The sequence below is a fragment of the Danio rerio genome, chromosome 23, assembly GCF_052040795.2.
Source record: "Danio rerio strain M-AB ecotype USA chromosome 23, GRCz13ab, whole genome shotgun sequence".
Lineage (NCBI taxonomy): Eukaryota > Metazoa > Chordata > Actinopteri > Cypriniformes > Danionidae > Danio > Danio rerio.
Genome location: NC_141043.1, coordinates 27467523 through 27490862, shown reverse-complemented (window position 1 = coordinate 27490862; position 23340 = coordinate 27467523). Strand labels below are relative to the sequence as shown.

Sequence of the window (23340 nt, the reverse complement as noted above, 5' to 3'; positions counted from 1 at the left end):
AGACTTTCAAGCAATGTCTCTTGTCCTCTGTCTCAATGTCCTCCTGGCTGGTGAATCCACATTCACTATATGATCACTGTGACCAGCACCATTATTTGTAACTTAAAGTGGTTTTCATTCTCTCATGTTCAGTCCCATGCATTCCCTATGTATGGTCTTAGCTGCTTGTTATCTGACAGCGGGAACCAATGACTGAGTGATTGACGGCTAATATTAAACAATCTGAAACCTGCAGCCTACGGCAGACCAGTTGTCATATTCACACACACATCTGTTAGAGAAATTACATCTGGTTGCACCTCAACCATTCATTGCACAAATGCTCCAAAATATATTTTGTAGTTGATTCTTTTTAGATTGCTTCCTATCAGTTGAGTTGCGGTTCTTGCTAGGCAGTGTTAGCATATATCAGACTTTTAAAGTGTTATGAAATGGGTTTAATTTTTGTAATTTAAGAAAAACATAAAAATTATTTAACTTTGACATGGTGCAGCAGCTTTATTTGTAAAATCAATAGTAGTAGAATATGTATAGTTGTGTATAGTGGAATATGTTAATAAATAAATATAATATAAATGAATAATTGATAAATGTATGCATCTAAAATCCCTCATTTCTGCAATATGAGATAAATACTACATGATAGTTCATGATAGTTACAGTATGCTGTGTTACTACACATGTTATATTAACAGAATTATTGTGTAAGAAATCAACACTCACCTTGAAATTGCACTGGTAGACATGAACAGGATAAACGGAGTTAAGGTAATATGTGATGTTTTTTTCATAGGTGGTGTCTGATATTGCACTGATCAAATTGACACGTATTATTTGCACGGCATCTTAATAGCTACAATGGTTAAATCAGATCATACAATTTTATGATTTGCACTATTAGTTTAATTTTTTGCGATGGTGTATGTGGTGTTACATTTTACATATAGCTGCCTCTTGCATGGCTGACAGCATCCTGAGTAAATGAATGAACCTCTCGCGCTTAATGTGTAGATTCAGTTGCTGTTATCTGAAAACTCTGTCCCACAGGCGTTATAGTAAATGGCTTTTAGTAATTTTCATAGTGGACTTTAACCCACTGGAAGTCTTTTATTCACTCTTCAAAAAGTGTAATTGGTGGATTTAGGCGTGGGCCGGTGTAAGTTTCTGATGGTATGATAATCTTGGATCAAAATATCCCGTTTCATGCTATCACTGTATTAACTGCTGTAAAATAATTACTTTTGAAAAATTTCTTAGTAAAAAACATCAACTTTTTTTCCCCATTTAACATATTGTATTACATTTTAGGAAACAATATAATATTTTGAAACCGCAAACAAGTCAGGCTACTTAATTAAATTAAACCATTCAGGACTTGAAATGAACCTTTTTGCTTGGTAGCACCGGTGCTCCTAACTTTAAAAATTTAGCCGCATCAGCCAAAATTTTGTCGCACCCACCAATTATAAGCACAGTTACTACAAGTTTTATACAAACATATTTATTGCATTTGAAATCAACACTAATCAAACTATCTAGCAAAAAAAATATATGCAAGCGTGAGGGAAAATATGTCTCAATGAAATCCTGTTACCACAAGAAAATAGATTTTTATAACATAATTGAGTGACCAAAAGGTACACGGACCGCTCACCGGCCCTGCATGCACTGCTTGACATGTATGAATCTGTTAATGATATAACTCTGCTGTTTTCATGGTCTGTCTGATATTGCACTGATGTTTTTGACATATACTGAACCTTATTATATGCATACGTCATGTTAATAACAATACCGGTCTTTTCATGAGTAGCGATATTAGTTTACTCAGTGCAAGCCCGTTTGCGATGATGTACGTGGTGTTAAATTTTACATATAGCTGCCACTTGCACAGCGGACAGCATCTGGCGATTATATGAAGGATTAAACAAGCTCTTGTGCGAGATGTGCAAACAGTTTCCATCCCACAGACTTTTCATAGCTGACTTATAGCCAATGGAAATCTTTTATCCACTCTTCGAAAAGTGTAGTTGGTGAATTACATTCAGCACATGATCACTACTAAGATGAGTCGTTATGTGTAACTTTAAATGCCATGGTTTACAAAACAAAATCTGTCAGTGTTATCTTCATTCTCATCTTCAGCTTCATCTTTTTTGTGGTAGTAGCTCTCTCTGTCATCCCAAGCCAGAAGGCATTGTCTGATTGATTGACAGCTGAAATTTCAGTGCTAGAGCAGTGGGCCAATAATAAGAGCGCGAAGGCGGGGCAAGCATTACGGACTTGGCATTGTTTACTGCAGCAAGTTGACATGACAACTGTTTTAAACCATTCCTGAGTACTGTGTTTCGTGTTTCAAGTGCAGAGATGCATTCTGCGGGAATGTCTCCCAAATCATGTGGTGAACATTTTGCAGTAAAAACTGGTCGCACACAACAATTTAATGCACTCGCACAAAAGCTCCCAAATATATTTTGAGGTCACATAGATAAAATATCGGGTGCATATGCGACCAAAATGGTCGCAATTTTGAGCCCTGCCATTGACTCATTAGCTTCAAAAACACAGAATTTCCTTACAGCACAATTAAAAAACCTCCACATATACCTTAGAAACAGTATAGCAAAACATTTATGCGGTATTAATACCTTGATTTTACCAAACCACGGTATACCTTGAAAACGATTATCGTCTCATGCCTAGGTGGATTAACATTCAGCACGATCACTAATTAAATGTGCCATAATTTGTAACTTTAGGTGGTTTCTAAAACAAAATCTGTCAGTGTTATTTTTGTTCCCTCGAATCCAGACCTTTACATTTTTGCGGTTGTAGCTCCTGGTCATCTAAACGCAGAAGGCATTGACTGAGTGATTGACAGCTGATATTAACCAATCAATTTGCCTTCAGTTACAGCACAGTGTGCCAATAAACAAACAGTGGGCATTTTCATTCTGCGTGAATGTCTCCTAAATCTGTGCATATGTTGAACATTTTGCAGTGGAAACAGGTCGCAAGGCGACAATTTATGCAATCGCAAAAATGCCCCCAAATATATTTTGTGATGCATATGCGACCAAAACGCTTGCAATTTTGAGCCCTTAAGGAGTTATACTAAATACATACAGCAGACCTGTAATAGCTTGACTTTAATGTGGTTTAAAAAACTGTCCTTCTAAACTGTAAATTAGGACTAGTCTATTATAGGAAAAATCATAATCATCCACCATTATATAGGTCATAATTGTAATCACGATTATTTAAATGATTATCAGTGGCTTGTGTGTTCAAAAAGCTTTGCATATACACACACACACACACACACATACATATATATATATATATATATATATATATATATATATATATATATATATATATATACATACATATACACATACACATACACACACACACACACACACACACACACACACACATACGGGGGTTGGACAATGTAACTGAAGCACCTGATTTTAGACCACAATAATTCATTAAAATAGTGTAGTCTCCTTTTGTGGCCAGTACAGCATCAATTTGCCTTTGAAATGACATATAAATCCTGTACAGTGTCCAGAGGGATTTTGCGGAATAGTGACCAAGTCACTATGTGATTCTGGCGGAGGAAAATGTTTCCTGACTCACTCCTCCAAAACGCCCCAAAGTGGCTCAATAATATTTAGCTCTGGTGACTGTGCAGGCCATGGGGGATGTTCAACTTCACTTTTCATTAAACCACTTTGTCACCAGTCTTGCTGTGTGTATTGCTGCATCATCCTGCTACATGGCACTGCCATACAATGTTTGAACCATTGGGTGCACATGGTCTTCCAGTATGACAGTCCTTGGCAGAAAAGTGCCCATTTAGTATTGGGCTGGGAAATGCCAAGATATTCTAGCCCAAACCATCATTGATCTAACCTCATGTTTTACTGTGGGCATGCAAGAGCCAAGCTGGTACGCTTCCTTGGGTCTTCTACACACCGTAACTCTGCCGGATGTAGGAAAGACAGTGAAGATGAAATCAGAGAACAATACATGTTTCACATTGTCCATTGCTTAAGATTTTCTCTGCTGGCACCTTCAAGACCAATGTTTGGCATTGGCATGAGTGACCAGGTTTGGCAATAGCAGTCCGTCTAAGTTTGGCATCTGTGGTTTAGTTTTTATGGATGCAATCCAGGTTAGCTGTTGGACATACCTTTCAGACAGCTTCCTCTTGCATTCACAGTTACTCCTGTTGGATGTAGTTCAACCTTCTTGGTGGTATGCTGACATTACCCTTGATACAGTGTCTCTTGATACATTACTATGACTTGCTGTCTTGGTCACAGATGCACCAGTGAGACGCAAACCAACATATTGTCCTCTTGAATTCTGATGCGTCACCCACAATGCTTTGTGGATTGCAATATTTTAAGCAAAACTGCTAATACTCTGCTAATTAAACGTTCACACTCTGCTCTTATTGGTGGAATGGGCGATCATTAAGGATTGGCCACCAGATTGGCCAAATTTATCCATGAAACCTCCAACACAAAATTGGCCAATTGGAACAAAACAGACTCTGACACACACAATCATTAATATGCAAGAACCATACAGAGTCTGACTGGCCACAATTTTTATGTTACTATATATAGTTACTATAGTAGCTTATGGTTGCTAGTTCTATTGGATTGCGACCCCTGGAGTAATTACGTTACATTACAAGACACAGCAATAGCATCAGATGCAGAAGATTGATAACACCAGGCGAAACTTTCTGGCACATTTACCGCACTGACATACATAAAAAAAATTAAATGAAGAATAGACTGTGGTGTATTGGTGTGTGTGCGCCATTGCATTTATAACCACTGTATTTATAACCACCTCAGAGGATATTGGGCGTTGCGAGTCACTGGCATTGACATTTTGGGGGTCGCGGGCTCAAAAGTTTGGCTACCCCTGCTATAAAGCATAAAAATATAAAGCAGTTCAAAGGAGAGTCTGCGTGTTATGAAACCTTTTTTTTTTTTTTGCTTCGTTGCCGATTTGGCCTGAAGCAATTTAAGTTGGCATATTGGTATGCCCTGGAGCAGTGGGAATGTGTGTATGCTATAAAAACTCTGGTCAAGCATTGCCCCCAGCAGGTTTAAGACTGTAACTTTATTTTTTAAGCGTAAAACTCAGAAAGTTTAAAGAATTAAATCGCTATGATTTATAAGTGTCTATATTTTGTTTTATCTTCCTCAAATGTTTTCATTTCAGCCTTGTCTGTAAGTGATCTAGTTCTTTTAGTTGAAGTAAATTGATCAAAAATCTAATAATTCATTGAGCTGATGATGAAATCTATTTATCTAATAATTTATCTGTCTGACAATGAATACAGTTGATTTTTGTTTTCGTTTGGTTCCATAAAATTAGGTTTGTAAATCGTTTGCATGTAAGTTTAGATCAGCTGTGAAAGTTCTTAGTTCGCCCTCTTGTTGACTCTGCATAACAAGGAAGTTTATCTGTTGAAATGGGGAAAGCAAACTAGTTTTCTCAGTAAATCATTTCCAGTTATAGGAAGTAATTGCAAATCCACAGTAACAACAATGACATCATACTTAAGTGGTTAAATAACTCAAGAAAGTTGTCCTATCATTTTCAGTGTTACTAACCTTGTGGTTAAAGTCTTTATACTCCTAAGGCCATAAACATTTGAACTTGTATTAATTTGTTTTTAATACTTGTATTAATTCAGTTTTTCAAATATAATATAAATGTATATATTATTATTATTATAATTTTTAAAAAATATTTATATTGTTTTGTGAAAGTACAATTGGTACTCACTGACATTTCCTTTTGACTTTAATATTGTTGAAGTTGTAAGGTTTAAGTTTTAGTCATTGACGGCTGACCCAATGCCTTTAGCCATAGAAGCATTTGTATACTAGATGAGTTGATTGACAGTTGACCTGTAGCTTTAGGACATCAACACAGACCTTCATGAGATGCAGCTCATTGGCACACTGCCGGTTCTTTGGAGACTGAAAATGGGATGTTTTAAATGTTGTTCTGCTTGTGTCAGCTCTTAAAATGTTATTGCGTCTAGTGTCTTCTAAAACTATGCACAGTTAAGGTGTGGTCACATTGTTGTCGACAAACAGAAAGCAGCTTTGTTTGAAAGGGACTTCTGTATGAGCTCTGATTCATTTATTGCTATGCCACAGACAAAAGAGAGTGCATGTTTTTTGACTGCAAATTTCATTGCAGTTTCATTAATGCGTTGCAGCTTTACTTTCAGAAAATGTCTGCATCCTAGACATAGACATTCAGTGTGCAGCTGCCAGAGACCGAGTTCGCTGCATACTAATGTAAAGCAGTAAAAATGTGCAGTATATTAAAATATGCTGTTTTTAACATGTTTATTTGAGATTTTCTGAACACGCACTCCACAACCAGTCATGCTTTGCTGCTGTAAGCTGCAGTGTATTAGAGTCAGTCAGTATAATCAGAAAACCGATCTACTGATTGAAGATGCACTGCAAGGCTGAAATAAAATCTAGAACATGCATTTCCTATCCATTGGGCAGTCTTTTTATTTTATTGAAAAGCAGTTTGTTCTTTTCTAAATAAAGGTCTCGTCCCAGAAAAACAGCAAAAAAATAAAAAATAAAACTATGCATAGCATTTTCCTTTATGTTTTATTATATGCTTCTCTAGGAGAAACGGCTGGTGTATTTTCACACTGCCCACTTGAACCCACCTCCCCACCCCCGTGAGATCCAGTTGGAACTGGAAATTTCTAGCCACTGCTGGCTCTCTGCCCACTCCCACAGGCCAGCCCCTATCAGCCGCACTTGAGCAGAAGCCAGTGAGAAAAGAGGGCAGTGCAAAGATTGGAAATAAAAGCCACATATATGGATGAATCTGAGCGGAGAATGAAATATTCATTGTAATGTCACAGTATCTGTGTTTCAGAGTTGAGATGAATATGTAGATATAGACAAATAAAAACTGATTAAAAGAAAAATACTATTCATTATGCTTAAAGTATGCCAGAGTGTGTTTAAATATAACTGCTTAATTTATGCAATTATTGTTTGCTTGCTCTTGTCAATAGCTGTTTAAATTATGCAGTGAATTAAAGCAGTCTCTCAATTGTTTTACTTAATTAAAATAGCTCTTGTAGTTGGTAAAAAATAGTAAATGTCAGGTGTAACAAACTGGTTTTAGATAAGCACCTAATTTTTCTATTAACTGCGTGGTTGCTAAGACCAGTATTTTTACAGTCCTTGGCAAGCTTGATTTCTTTTTTTTTTTTACAATACTGACATTATTTATCCTTGCAATAGCGCCTCACTGAGGTGGGAAAATAAACTACATTTAATAAACATTTGTTTTGGGGGAGTATGTGTATATGGTGTGTATAAAAATAGTACACACCAACAGTAAAAAAATTTGGTCAAATCATAAATATATTTTTTGACGATTTTTTTGTGATCTTTCTTTTTTGATACACCATGATTAAACGGTAAATGTTTAAACATATACAAAATTTATAAAATTATTTATAAACTTTTTCACATTATTTTATAAAACCTTTTATAAAGTGTTTTAATGTCATTTTAAATGAAATAAAGACGTATAATATTTTTAAATTGTATATTTTCAGAAAAGAAATCAGGAAATGATCAAAGTAATTAATACCTAAATTCTTTATGTTGTGCCAAAATGTTATGCTGTTCATTTTCCAATATAACTCGAAATGAAATCTCCATCAGGGCTTGTTATAAACTAGGGCTGCATGATATTGGAAAAAGCTGTCCTTGCGATATTTTGTTTTTTGAGATTATATATTGCAACATGATGATAATTTCACAAAGATTACCTAAATCTCTCTACTTGGAAAAGATTCAAAATATACACAAAACATAAAAAACTATTTGTAAGCAAGCATAGATAATTACAATTGTACAAAACTAAAAATCTATATTTTTTTATGGTTTTCTGTGGATTCCAACAGCATTAGAAATTCAAGATTTATCAAATGCAAAATAACACTGTATTGTATTCATTTTAAAGCAGTTAAATACATCCAATATTTGTTAAATCTAAATTTTTGAATTTATAGGTGTAAAGTGGGCGCCAATGATGTAGTGGTTGCATCGACAAAAGGCACTCTGGTGTTCAAGGCGACCCAAGTTCGATCCTATGCTGATCCTTCTCTTCTATTTGCTTCCCACACTTTTCTGTCCATACTTTCAACTGTAAATATATAGTGTAAAATTAAGAAACATAGCTTTAAAAATCTTTTAATAGTTTCAGTTTCATAAAAAAGGTTATAAACAGGCTGTCCTAAAAAAATGCATACATTTTATATGCACAATAACACAACATCATATAAATATAAATAAAACAACAGACATCAAAAGTATAGTGCTTTTAAATATTTAAAGGACTGGTCATAAATAAAAATGCTATCATCATTTACCCATGAAATGCAATTTCATATCGGTTCATTGCAGGGGTGTTGCTACACATAGCTATACTGGGCCAAAATTTATATATAAATTAGTGATGGGTCGTTATCGACGTTAACGTGCTGTGTTAACGCGAGACTCTTATTGCGCGATTAAAAAAAAAAAAAAAAAAAAAAAAAACAATCCCCGTTAATCTATTCTCTAAGTTGGTTTGGGAGCTGGAGCTATGATGACTTTCACTTTGATATTTTAGTGCGGATGTATACCTGACCGATGAGCGGGTCTGACAAAAAAGTGGCCTTCTGAATCAAATCAACAGGATGCCTGACTTTAACTGCAGTTTGGCAGTTTCACTTTAACTCATAAACATTTCATTCATGCCGCCGTGACAAACTGGCGTATTAGACACAAATAAGGAGTAAAGACTGTTGAGAGTGTTATGAAATTTAATAACACACGCCAAATGGAAAGAAAAAAAACTTCTGCATTTTGCTGTGTGTGTGTGTGCGTGTGCGTTGGCATTATTTATTTTTATCACCAATTATCATAGTAGAACACTTTCTAAAGCAGATTGTGATGCATTTTGGAAACAGGACATGAGCCCCTGGTCTAATGCGCCACCTGGCTTGAGAAACCCGTTCTCAAAGACTTATTATTTGGGTAGTACACATATTCTAAATCCCTTTGGCAGAATTTAAATGAGCCATTTTAATCTTTGTATAACGATGGTTTGTTCTGTAGACTATCAAAAAATATATATAGCTTAAAGTGGCTAATAAATTTGACCTTAAAATGTTTTTTTTAAATATTAAAAACTGCTTTTATTCTAGCCGAAATAAAACAAATAAGACTTTCTCTAGAAGAATAAATATTATCAGACATATTGTGAAAATTTCCTTGCTCTGTTAAACATCATTTGGTTGATATAAAAAAATAAATTCAAGGGGCAGCTAATAATACTGACTTCAACTGTATATTTTTTTAACAAAAAAATAAATATAATAAAAAATAAATAACAGTATTGTTATTATACAATTATTATTCTAAATAAATAACAGAAATTCAATCCTATATGTAAATTGGCAAAAAAGCAAAACTGGAGGTATGCAAAGATAATTTAAAAAATCTTTTCAGAGCAGCTTGTCAGCGCAGCGGTATGTTTTTTTTTTTTTTTTTTTTTTTTCTGCGCACATGCTCGGTTTGCTTTTTGATTAAACTACACTGCTTTCACCAGCGTTGATTTGGTTGCATGGAGACTAGCGCCTTTATTCTGGGATTACCACTCTTAATAAATGCATTTACATATTAAGTATACAGTATCTCAAAGCAATTACTGGGGCACTGGTGATTTTTATTGGGGCACGTGTCCCAGTAGATGGGTTCTAGCAACAAGTTGTTCATTGTCTCACTAACTCCTCATATAGCACTTTAACTAAATCAAGCACCACGAGTATCACTGATTTACATAAAGAATTATAACAAAGGTTGTTTTGCAGTTTTATTCTGACAGTCAGCATTCAAAATCACTTCCTCATCCTAAACCTTTCTGCAAATATAAAGATCAACATTGAGTCCATTATTTGTATTTAACAAATGTAGATTTAATAAACATTTATTCATTGCTGATAAGTGCAAATACAAAGATGTGATGAGTGCATGAAAGCTAAAAATTGCATCGTTTTCTCTCGCAGGCTTTCTCTTCATTTTTGTCATTTTCGGAGCAGAAGAAAAAAAACATCACATTTTAATTTCTCTTTCTCGGTTGGCAGCATGGCAAAAACAATATAATATTACTGAATCTACAATTAATATAGATTATTAATCTTGCTTCATTGTATTTTCAATCAGTATTTGATTGTTTGCAATATTGTATTATAAAATACAGCATTATTATGTTTACATCACTTTGTGTATTGGCGTTAAACAGGAGTCTTAATCTTTATTTATAAAGGATCAATAATGCACTCACCAGGCTGTTGATCTCTAAATTGAACAAAAAGATCAGAATGAGCAAGTGACATGCTTGGCAGGATTTGATGAGTCTTCAGAGGTAACTATAACAAGATTTATACAGTTGCATCGGTGTCAGTTTATTCACCTTCGTCATCTATTTTATATGCAATATGATGCCAGTTTCACTTCTATTGTACTGTTTTGGAAACATTGATGGGGTTTCATCTGTTTGGTGATCCATTGCTTCGTACTGCTGTGAAGTTTACCTGTTGCAGCAGTAGAATGTAAAGCACCGCTACCTACTGGCAAACTTAGGAATTGCAATTGAAATACAGAATTACGCAAAATTAGGATATTAAACTATTTAAAATATTATAAGTACTGGTATTTTTCCAGTACTGGTATACCACGCATCCCTAGTACAGGGAAATGTTGATCAGTGACCTTTTACTTAAAAGGAAGAAGGAGCTGTGTTCACCTGTTCATGAGAAAAGTGTTGAGTTGTATATTTAGGTGGAGGTCATTTGACAGTTGTGATTAAGTTTGCTGTGCCAAAAGTAGTGGTTGTGGTTGCAAATCGCAAACATCACTGTTGAACTTGTGGTGAACTTGTAGAGTTGTAGGTTTTTTTAAGCTTCTATTAGGTCTGTCGCACAACAGTGTTTTGATATTCTTTTCCTGGTTGCATACTGTATGATTTTGTCACAAATGTAACTGAAATGGTCATGCTGTAGGGCCCTGGTCATAAAGATATTTCATACATCATAACACAGTGCACTAAAATTTTAGTGTTCAACTTTTCTAAAAATGTACATTCTGAGCTCATGTGTGTTTGTCTTCTTTCACAGTAGTGATTCCAGCAGCACCTCCAGTGACCGATCTCCAGCTCGATCTGTTCAGTCCACTGCAGTTCCTGCCCCTTCTACACAGCCACTACCTTCACTGGACAAAGATGAACCTCGTAAAAGTTTTGGTATCAAAGTGCAGAACCTGCCCGTGCGCTCAACAGGTGAGATTGCAATGAGCTGAATCCAACTTATGCCAAAGCATGCAACTTCTCAAACAACAAAACAAAAATTGCATTGCCAAATTAATCAAGGTAATTCAATCAGTTTAAGCATCTAGTAAGAATATTTATGTATTTATGCTATACCTCTCATTTTTTAGATACAAGCCTCAAGGATGGTCTTTTCCATGAATTTAAGAAACATGGTAAAGTCACATCAGTTCAGATCCACGGTGCCTCTGAGGAACGATATGGCTTAGTGTTCTTTCGCCAGCAAGAGGACCAAGAAAAAGCTCTAAGTGCATCTAAAGGGAAGCTGTTTTTTGGCATGCAAATTGATGTCACTGCTTGGCATGGCCCAGGTAAGTTCTAGCATTTAGTACTGAATTGTTAGTTTCTAGGTTGAGGAGTAGCATTAAACCCTTGAACATTGTTCTGTATCTTGTTGTTCAATAGAAACAGAAAGTGAGAACGAGTTCCGGCCTTTGGATGAACGCATAGATGAGTTTCATCCCAAAGCTACAAGGACATTATTCATAGGAAATTTGGAAAAAACCACAACCTATAATGACCTGCTGAACATATTTCAGCGTTTTGGAGAGATTGTTGTAAGTCGGCACTTTTAAAGAGTGTTTTGCAGTACAAAGCCCCACTATATTATTAGCACTGCTTATTTATATACATGTTCTTGTTTTTAACAGGATATTGATATTAAAAAGGTAAATGGTTCCCCACAATATGCCTTTCTCCAGTATTGTGACATAGCAAGTGTCTGTAAAGCAATTAAAAAAATGGATGGTGAATATCTTGGCAACAACAGGTTAAAGGTGAGGTTAAGCTTACAATCCAGTTGTTTAAAATGTGATTGTCTAATTTTTTTGTAGCCGTTGCCCATTTTCATTTAGTATTATACTTTTTGAAAGAGAAAACTGAATTGTTGACAATTATTTAAAAATTCCACTCTATTATTAACCAATTGGTTACACTGGACAAACTGGTTGACTTGATGTTTTTCTTGCAGCTTGGTTTTGGCAAGAGTATGCCTACTACATGTGTATGGTTGGATGGCTTGTCCTCCAGTATTACCGAACAGTATCTCACAAGGCACTTTTGCCGTTATGGACATGTAGTAAAGGTACTCTTTCTGTGCATGATTTACATTTTTTTAAACTCAAGTTCTATTTAACTTTAGTAGAACAAAAGGATTGCTATTTGTATTCTCTAAAATAAAAAAAATTTTTAAAAACATACTTTTCTTTAGGTTGTCTTTGACCGGCTGAAAGGAATGGCCCTCATCTTATATAATAATATAGAGTATGCGCAGGCTGCTGTCAAGGAAACAAAGGGTTGGAAAATTGGAGGAAATAAAATAAAGGTCTGTAATATAATTTGTATTGTACTAATGCACTTTAGAGTTACTAGACTTAACATTTGTTTGTCTAACACTGTTAATTAAACGTGTTTGCAGGTTGACTTTGCTAACCAGGAAAGTCAGATGGCTTTCTACCGTTCAATGCAGGGATCTGGACAAGACATAAGAGATTTCTATGAAATCATATCTGAACGAAGGTGAGATTTTATATTTTAATATTTATTTTATTGTTTAGAATCCCTGCTGTTTTGAATAATTTCATATAATTTGTCTTTTTTTTTCAGAGATGAGCGCCGGACGCCATATCATGAGTTCACAGCTGAACGTGCATACTATGAAAATGTGCGTACCCCAACTTCTTACACAGAGGATCCACGTCGAAAATATCCTGCCAGAAGTCGAGAGTTTTTTTCAGAATGGGATCCCTACCAGGGAGATTACTATGACCCACGATATTATGATGACTCCCGTGAATACAGGGATTATAGAGACCCATATGAGCAGGACATTAGAAAGTACAGCTACTTGCAAAGAGAACGTGAAAGGGAAAGAGAGAGGTTTGAAACAGATCGTGAGCGAGACCATGGTCGACGAACAATTGAACACCAACAAAGCCCAACCCATTCACGTCGTCCTGCTAGTCCAACTGCTTCTCCATCCCTTTCTGAACGTCCTCCCAGTGACTCTGAACATCACGTTTACAGTCGCTCATCTGAGCGAAGTGGTAGCTGCAGCTCACTTTCTCCACCACGCTTTGAGAAGCCAGACAAAATTCGTTTGGAGAGGCACAATAGGAATGATAAATTGGAGAAAGAAAAATCACTTTTTGAGACAGAGCGTGGAAATGGTGGGGAAAAAGAAAGGCGAGCAGGACGTAAGGAAAAAGGAGAAAAGGACAGGACTGAGAGACAGAAGTTGAAGAAGTTAAAACTTGCATCTCCCACTGTTCCATCACCAGAGGCAGAGCTGGAACTTGACAGGGATGCAAGCCCAGAGGCTAACATAACTCTGCGAGGTAAAGTGAGCAAATCATTGATCAAAGACAAAGACTACTCTGGTAAAGGAAAACTTGATCTGCTACCTTGTGTTGTCCAGCTAACAAGAGTAAAAGAGAAGGAAGGAAAATTAATAGACAGTATCCTCTGTGAAAAACAAAAAACAAAGGTTGGAAGTGATCCTGTTCTGTCTCCAACAACACCTTCCTCAGGTGATCACAAGAGTATGCCTTTTCGCAAAGACACTCAGGCTAGAGATTTCTTTAAGCATGGAAAACATCTCAAGGAGAAAGGCCTGGCAAGCCAAGTTGAGGTAGTGGATAAAGAGGAAAAAGTGAAAAACAAAAAATATTTCAAATCTGATCTTGCATTTGAATCCAGCTCTTCTGTGGATGCTGACCGCAAGGCTGCACGAAAGAGACGCTTTGAAGAAACATCTGCTAAGGCTGATAATTTAAGGAGAGTAAGTCAGGAGGAGGATGAAGGGAAATTAAGGAGAATTATTGATGAACCTTTGCTGAAAGACACTGATTATGATAAAAAGTTGCTTCGGAAAGAAACACACAAGAGAGAGCGAAAAATTAAGCCAGAGAGGATGGTTACTGTTAGTACTACAATAGAAGAGTTAGACAATGTAATGCCAGTAGGCCTCAGTTTAGACCTTCAGGCTCGACTTGGGGAACCAGCTGAAGATGCAATAGATCCATTAGATAGCCTTGATCAAAAGATAGGTGCTTTTGGAGCTAACAGACAACCAAGTTTCAGTCTTGCAGTCTCCGACGATGGAAGTGTAGATATGGATTTTTCAAGAGAGCAAGAGCAGCAGCATTTAACTAGCTACCACACATTATCCTCAAGGCAAGAAAGAGTTTCTGAAAGTAAGGAAAGTTTGCTCTCAGACATTGATCATTCGCAGAGTTGCAGAAAACAAATGGAGCAAAATCGCCGCTTACAGCAGCAAATGCTGGAGTGTGATAAATCAGATAAAACTGAAAGCACACCAAGCACTGATGCGGAGGAATTTGAGCATCGAAGTATTGTGCATGAGGTTGTAAAACCATTACAAGATGTAACGGGAAGTTCTCCGACCAGCAAGCAAAAAAAATTGGGAGGATTCGAATTTGATTTTGGCAAAAGAGAGCAAAATTATGAAATGTTTCGACTGAGAAATGATGAACCTGAAAGAGGACTTGCTTCACATCCAGGGACACCCCTTGCTGAGGAGGAGAGAAATGCATCACAATTGTTGGACAAAGACCCAGATTTACCAGTGACAATGGATAAAAATAGCTCGCATTTAGATGTTTCAAAATACAATACTAGCAATGCAGTGCATCAAGGGCTTTCACCACATGCAGAGATACTAAAAGTGAAACCATCAGTTACTAAAGAGGAGTTCAGTTGGGAGAGCAATATTAGGCAGGGCACATTGAGAGAAATGAGCTTTCCCACAAGCATTGTTAAACGGGAAAGTATCAGAAAACGTCCTGAACGCGAATTAGAACCTGGAGAGGTTCAGTCAGACTCTGATGAAGATGAAAGCAGACACTATTCATTAAAGCCAATTTCTTTCAAAAGAGAGCATGAAGAGCGGCTTTCAGATGTAAAGTATTCTGAGTCTCTTGAAAAGAATAAGTTCTATGAATTTGCATTGGATAAGACGATAACACCAGACACAAAAGCTTTGCTTGAGCGTGCTAAGTCACTGTCTTCATCTAGAGAAGAAAATTGGTTTTTCCTTAATCATGACTCAAAATTCAAAAGTTTACAGAATAACATCGACAAGGAAAAGTCTGAACCTACTCCAAGACCTATTCCTTCATGGTACTTGAAGAAAAAGAAAAGTCGCTCTGACTCTGATGGAAAACTTGATGAAAAAAAGCCAGATGCTAAGCCTGATGAACAAGAAAGACAAGATCTCCTAGCTTCACGATTTCTTCATAGCTCAATCTTTGAACAGGATTCACGTCGGCTTCAACACCTTGAACGGAAAAATACTGACCCTGACGTTAGAATTGGCAGAGATAGTGTTACAAGTAATTCTCAAGGTGAACAACCTGGAACAGGAGGATCAGACTTGACTCAAGAACCAAGAGTACTTTTTCATAGCCGCTTTTTGGAACTTCAGCAAAGAGATAAGAACCAACAGCTTCCTATTTCAGAAAAACTTAGTTTAACTGATCAAATGGAGAAGACATTGGATGAAGAGTTTAGGCCATCTCCCAATTTATCAGACATTTCCCAAGAGTCATTAGCAAGTCATAGCTTAACACCTACAATATACCCAGTGTGTCAGTCTAAAATTTCAGAGATGTCTGTGCACCATGAGAAGCCTGTTTTGCATACTACTTTACCAAACATACATAATCCAGCAGTTGTGAATGTTAGGTCAGAAAATGCTCCAGTAGATTATCCATCGTTAATTAGCCTAAAGGATGAGAACAACACTATTCCGTTGAGCACTCCATCACCTGAGCCCATGATAAAGGAAGATGTAATTGTTGAAGAACCTGAAGAAAAACTCAGAGAGTCCAGAAAAACTGTACACGCCGCTGTTGAACACGAGATTGAGATCAAACCTCCCACTCCTGGTGCATCTTTAGGTAATGTTGAGCCAGAATGTGATGCTCTGCAGGCATCTTCTCCATTGTATCCAAATCCCAGTAAAGATCAAGAGACTACAGAGCTCTCAGAAACAACAACAGAGCCTGCTAATTCTTCTCTTGTTGTATCTCCTCTGGAGGTGCCAGACACAGAAATTGAGCAAGTTGAACAAGTACTACCACCGCGTAAACAACCAAAGAGTAAAAAGGTAAAGAATGTCTCATCAGCGCAAACACCAATCACCCAAGTCGTTAATGAAAAACCAGCTACACGAAAGAGTGAACGCATTGATAAAGAAAAGCTAAAACGATCCCCCAGAGGAGACTCTACAAAACTTACTGCTGATTCCAGAAATTCTGCAAAATCTCCTGTTCAAGTTTTAGATTCAGAGCAGGGCCTTGAATTAAACACAAACCAAGGCAGAACACGCCAACGACGGAATGTGCGATCTGTCTATGCAACACCCCCAGAGGAAGAATCTCCTCAACAACAAGGAAAAGAGGTAACAGAACCTCCCCGTTCCACTCTTAAGCGCTCTAGGGGTCGTCCACCCAAGACTCGCAGACGAGTGGATGATATGTCTCCGGTAAAAGGAGATCAGATCAAAAATTCTGAGGCTGAAGACACTGAAAATAAAGAGTCAACAAGTAGTGGAGAAATAACTAAAAGTACAGAGGCATGGCGCTCTCCACGTTCTCAAAAGGGCCAGTCTTCACCGATAAGATCAGGACAAAGCAAAAAGACATTGAAATTGGACAAAGTGTCAGGTACTTCGGCATGTGTTCAATTAGACAGAGAAGCAGTTGATGTGCCACCTGCCCTAGATCGCAAAGCTGAATCCAAAGAAACTTTGATGCAAGTTGGACATTTGTCAAAAGATACCAAACAGAACAGCATATCTACAAGAGAAAAAGAACTTGTTGCTGAGGAAATTTCAACAGATGACCGTGTAGAAATCACTCCTGTAGAAAAAATATTAGACAAGGAGGTCAAGACATCAAGGTCAACACGGAACACAAAAACAATGTCTGATAATAAGGCTGTCAATGTGGTGAAGCTCACTATGGATGCAGTTAAGGAAGCTGTTCATTCAGGTGATGACATAACTGTTTGTTTTGAAGGGTCTTTAAAAGCTAATGTTCCACAATCAGTAATAGAACAGTCAGACATTCAAGATTATCACAAAAAGGAAAATATTAACAGCCTTGATGAAAAGGATGAGACTCTTTCAGAAATGGAGCCTCCTACTGATCCTGTGGCTGCCCTGCTTGCTCGCCAAATGGAACTGGAAAGAGCAGTGGAAAATATTTCAAGATTTACAGATGACCAGCATCCAGTACCTTACAAAGAACCTCGTACAGAACCACCTACCCTAACAGCACCTGTTGTAGTACAGCCTGCAGAGGATACAGAGGTAGGAAAGCCTGCCAATCCAGCAAGTGAAACTGAATTGGCTGAAGCAATTAATTCAATTACTGCTGAGGATATATCAGGTGATACAGATGGATTCTCTGCTTCAACAACATACACAACCCTCCTTCCTCAATCAGAGACTCTTGATTTGCCTGTACCAAATGAGGTTGTGGAAACTGAGTCAGACTTGACTGTAAAGACTATTGCACAGTCTGAACAAGATAATGTTATGGTTCCAGTTTCAAAATCTTCTAAATGTAACACAGATACTTCACTCAAAGAATCACCATTGACAGAGGTAGCAAAAAGAGGAGGAAGAGCACGTCCAAAAACTGCAAAAAAATCCAGAGGGAGGAAGGTTTCTTTGAACAGAAAATTAGATATTGCTGAGGATGTAGTGCTGGAACCTGAATCCACTACAGTCAAACTTCCAGAATCGATTCCAGAAGAGATTCAAACAGTTAACCCTAAGGCAGCAACATCGACAGCTGCAGCAGCTGTAGTCACAGTTGCTGCTGCATGCAAACATGAAGCTGCATCTACAGTGATTTTGAATACACCAAAAGAGGCAGAACAGCCTGCAGTTGATCAGCCTGAACCTCAAGAATCTGCCTTCCATTCTGGAAATAACAGTCCTTCTTATTTGAGGACACAACAGTCATCTCCTGAGCGAGGAGCATCTGCCCTTACTTCACCTACAACACGCCTAAATTCACCTGCATCCTCTAACATTCCTCCTGAATGGAATACCAGGACAGAGGAGAAAGTAATGCTACCTAAACCACAAGGTAATGTGGCTTTGTCTATCCCAGGAGCTGGGGGACCCCCAGCAAATCCTCCCATGCCTCCTGACACAAAAGCCTCTGATATTAATGCAAGTTCTAGTACACTGCGAAAAATTTTAATGGAACCAAAGTATGTTTCTGCTTCAAATAGCAATTCAGTGACAAGTATGCAGTTTACTACCACATTAGCAGATCCACGGATGTGTGATAATGAAAATTCAGTTGAGGCTGTGCTGCCTTTAAAAACCTCTCTACCTGAAGATAGACCTAGCCCTATAGCTCAGCTTGTACCCCGTACAACACCACCGCAGCCCCCTCCTCTACAACAATGTGAGACTCCACAGATCTTAAAGGAGAAACTAGCTATAACTTCCACTGCCACTTCAGTCATTAGTCGGATCCCTATGCCCTTTGATTTTGAGGACACTCCTCGCATCTCTTTAAGTAATCGTAACTCTGGAATGTCTTTGCCAAAGCAGAAATATCGTACTGGCTTGAATGAAAATAATAGATATCATGGACATAACACTTCTGAGGATGGTGGAAGTGTTGGGCGCCCAGTTGTTGAAGGCACACATTGTAACACGGGGTCTAGTACTGGTTTGAGGGTCAACACATCTGAGGGTGTGGTAGTATTAAGTTATTCTGGACAAAAGACAGAGGGACCACAGCGGATCATTGCAAAAATTAGCCAAATCCCTCCAGCCAGTGCAGTTGACATTGAATTTCAGCAGTCTATAACAAAATCTCAGATTAAACAAGAACCTTCATCTCACCCCTCTACCCCAAAAGGATCACAGACACCTACAGGCTATAGTCACACAGGGGTAGTATTAGCTGGCCAAAGTATCAATGCCCAACCTGTTATATCCTCAATACGCCAGGAAAGCCCTGGCTCTGAAAAATCAGAAACATCTTACCAACAAGGAAGTTCTCTGAAATCTTTCCACCAGTCCCCAAGCCATCCTCAACTTCTGAGGTATGGTCAGTCAATAACAACGCAACACCATATGAAGAAAAATGGAGAAACTGAATCATTTTCAATGAAAGCTGATATAAAACCTGATATAAAGGCAACACAGACTTTCAATGTTAAACCAGTTTTAAGTCCACGCCACCCATCTTTCTCAGGCAATCACATTTTAAGTCCAAGTGCTCCACATGAAAGAGCTGTCCCACAACCCAAGCAAGATTCACATTCTCCAAGGGCATCTAACCATTCCATGTCACCCTTTCCAAAGGTTTGCCCCCCTAACAGCCCCGTTGTTCTGGGACCAGCTGGCCCTATGTCTCAGTATGTGTCAAATATACACCATGCTGAGCAGTCAGTGATCATGCCTCCTCATAGTGTCACCCAGTCTGTGCCCATGAGTCATTTGTCCCAAGGGGATGTCCGAGCCAGTACTCCAACATTATCTGGAATAGGTTATGGATTGCGTTCAGAAAATCTCTTATCACCTCGATCGGCACCTCCTCAACGTTCCACGACTCCTCAACCTGCAGTGATCAGAGATGTCATATTGAAATCGCATGCAGGCTCGTCTGTTGGTGGCCATGTTGTTGAGACGAGCAATGATGATGCACAGAATCTCCCACAAGGACTTCGTAGATCTTCTGCCCCACAGTTGCAACAGGAAAGTATGGTAATACAGTCGGAATTCAAAAATCTGCATCACAGGGCATTACGTCTAGATCAGTATGCCAGACTTATGCAGCAGCATTTGACTGACCATCCAGGTGTTGTTGAAAGTCGCCAAACTCGAACTGCAGAGGTGGTGCAGTCATCTTCACACATATCATCTGCTTCTTCTAAAGCCTCTTCCATAGTAAAGAATGCTCCACAGATTGTAAGGGATGGACAAAAAACAGTGGAGCTGAAGATGTCACCCTCCCCTCATTCAGACAACAGGATAACAGGACACCCACCAGGCTCAGTGATGGTATCTCCTCAAGGAGTTCAGTTAAATTACCCTGGAAATGGAAATACCATGAATGAATACTACAAAGAAATGCGTGGCTTCCATCCTCAGTATCCAGGTCATTCAGTAATTGGAATTAACTTGGCTAACCGTGGGATTCCTGTGTCTCAGGTGAGAATTTGATTTGTGCTGTACAGTTGTAATATGTAACTGTGGAAAATGGCTTCTTGATTTTACTCTCAAAATTAATTTTCAGATTTTAAACAGTAGATCAAGTAGGTATTTAAGTGGATTTAACAGAATGAAGCTAGAAATATGTAGAACAATTTTATTGCCTTGGCACATTAAAAAAATTAAACAAGTAGCCTAAATCATTGTATGTTGTGCAGTTAACAGTGAACATGAAGTTAATATCATTTATTCAAATGTTGTCTCTTCTCCAGGTCTCACAAATTGATCACAGTCAAAGACACAAGGTTCCCTCTCTCTCTTCCAGTGAGTCTGTGGGAAGTTTTAGTGAGTCAAAACTTGAGGGTTCTCACATTCGACACTCAGGCACCATGGATTTGTCTCATATATCACGAGTTCAGAGTGAGGCTGGGTCCCCCTCTTATATTTCTCCAGTGACTATAACACCCAAACTGGAGTTGGCTATTACTTTGCAGAAGGGGCCTCAAGGACCTGTTTCCAACAAGATGCCACTTCCTTCTTTAGCTTCTTCACAGATGCGTTCAGACTTCAAACTTGACCACACAGGACTTCGGTCTGTTGATATGGTGCAGTTGTTAACGGTTAGTAATCTCTTTTAAATCATGATTTCTGTCAGCTCAATGAAAATAATAATAATTATATATGATATGATATGATATATCATATATATTGTAAGAGTGTTTATTTTCCTTTGAGCAGAAGTACCCAATCATTTGGCAAGGTCACCTGGCACTTAAGAATGACACTGCAGCAGTGCAGCTGCACTTTGTGTCTGGTAATAATGTTCTGGCTCATCGTTCACTGCCACCGACAGAAGGAGGTGCCTTTCTTCGCATTGCTCAGAGAATGCGCTTAGAGGCTTCACAACTGGAAGGAGTTGCGAGACGCATGACTGTAAGCATCCTGTCTTTTATACCCATTTCTGACACTTTTTAAAGGTGTGCGTTATATCTAATGTACTTGTGTTAAGCATCTGAATAATCTCAGCAAATCAATGTCAAAATAGATTTAAAAGAAAACTTTTGTTTCTTAGGCTGAAAATGAATACTGCCTTCTGTTGGCATTGCCTTGTGGATTGGACCAAGAAGATGTCCACAACCAGACCCATGCTCTTAAAACTGGTTTTATTACTTACCTGCAAGCAAAACAGGCTGCTGGAATTATCAATGTCCCAAACCCAGGCTCAAATCAGGTTAGTCCTTAGTCCTAGACAGATTTTCATATGTTCTTCTGTGTTATGACACAAGTGAATTGTGTAAATTCAATGTTCCTTGGTATTGCACTTCACATTGGTCACTGCTGAAATACTAGGGTTTAGACTTCAGTTTTGCACAAATCTGAATTCTCTCATCAACAACGATAAAAATAATATATTATTTCAGTGTGGACAGTTTTGCTTATTATAATTACAGTTTTTAAAATAAAATCATGCTAGACTAAGTAAAGTTGTATATTTGCTGTTAGTAAAACAAAGGAAAAGAAAACCTGATGATTAGGAACTAAATTTTAATTAAGGTTAAAAACAAATTCAGTTAGCCTTAAAATGTGACATGAACTGTCTGGTACTTCTTTAAAAAGCCTTTATGATCAATAGATTACACATTAATACGAGTTGGTTCATTCTCCGCCTATGGTTTATGGCGCCATCTAGCGGCTCTGTCTGTGAAGTTGTTTTTATACATTTAGATAATTATAGCTGATCTATGACCTTCATAGAAAGTAGCAACCTATAAGGTAAAAAAGATGACTCCTATAGAAATGTAATTAATTAAACAAAAACTGCCAATCAATGTGAAGTTACACTGTAAGATAGAAGTGCATAATTTGTGTACTTCCAACATTATTTTAATTTTTTTATAGTAAATAGAAATCTTTACTTTAAATTGTATTAACTAATGCAGTATGCATGTATGTATGTATATATATATATATATTTATATATATATATGTGTGTGTGTGCGTGTGTGCGTGCGTGTGGTTGTGTGCGTATATATATATATATATATATATATATATATATATATATATATATATATATATGTGTATGTGTGTATATACATACATACATACATATATATATATATATGTATGTATGTATGTATGTATGTGTGTGTATATACACATACATATATATATATATATATATATATATATATATATATATATATATATATATATATATATATATATATATATATATATAATGATATAAAATGATAACTTTTTTAAATAAATTCTATACAATAAAAACATTACATTGTGTAGTTTAAGGCTGAATACACTATTCAAGCAGAATCTGCCTTTGCCTTCATTTACTCACTGATTTGTCTCTGCATTGTCCTCTATTCATCAGGTGACTATGTACATTTCTTAAACTTTAGATTAATTTAGAACAGGGATGTCAAACTAACAAATAAATACCATATTACAGTCTCTAAACCACAAGACTCAAACTCAGTTGCTTGGAAGTCTTGCTTCAACCCTGATGAAACACAGCTGATCCAACTAATCAAGGTGTTTGAGACTCTATTGAACAACTTGATTATTTGGATCAGCTGTGTTAGATTACGGTTGGAGCGAAAGTGCAGAGCTGCGGCCCTTCAGGATCCGGGCATGGGCAAACTTGA

The 23340-nt window shown here is 37.4% G+C and overlaps 1 protein-coding gene across 4 annotated transcripts in view; it reads left to right on the top strand.

Annotated features, from left to right (window-relative positions):
• Positions 1-23340, top strand: part of spen (spen family transcriptional repressor) — a 51599-nt gene that overhangs the window by 25903 nt on the left and 2356 nt on the right. For 2 of the 4 annotated variants that reach the window (XM_087307140.1, XM_087307142.1), the window contains exons 4-14: positions 11261-11418; positions 11577-11777; positions 11872-12023; positions 12117-12242; positions 12437-12550; positions 12677-12790; positions 12884-12984; positions 13072-20674; positions 20947-21294; positions 21413-21607; positions 21747-21905. In XM_087307140.1, coding sequence (XP_087163266.1) covers positions 11261-11418; positions 11577-11777; positions 11872-12023; positions 12117-12242; positions 12437-12550; positions 12677-12790; positions 12884-12984; positions 13072-20674; positions 20947-21294; positions 21413-21607; positions 21747-21905 — 9271 coding nt within the window. Of the gene's footprint in view, positions 1-11257; positions 11419-11576; positions 11778-11871; positions 12024-12116; positions 12243-12436; positions 12551-12676; positions 12791-12883; positions 12985-13071; positions 20675-20946; positions 21295-21412; positions 21608-21746; positions 21906-23340 lie in introns of all 4 variants that reach the window. The other 2 variants (XM_087307139.1, XM_087307141.1) reach the window with 1 other exon arrangement.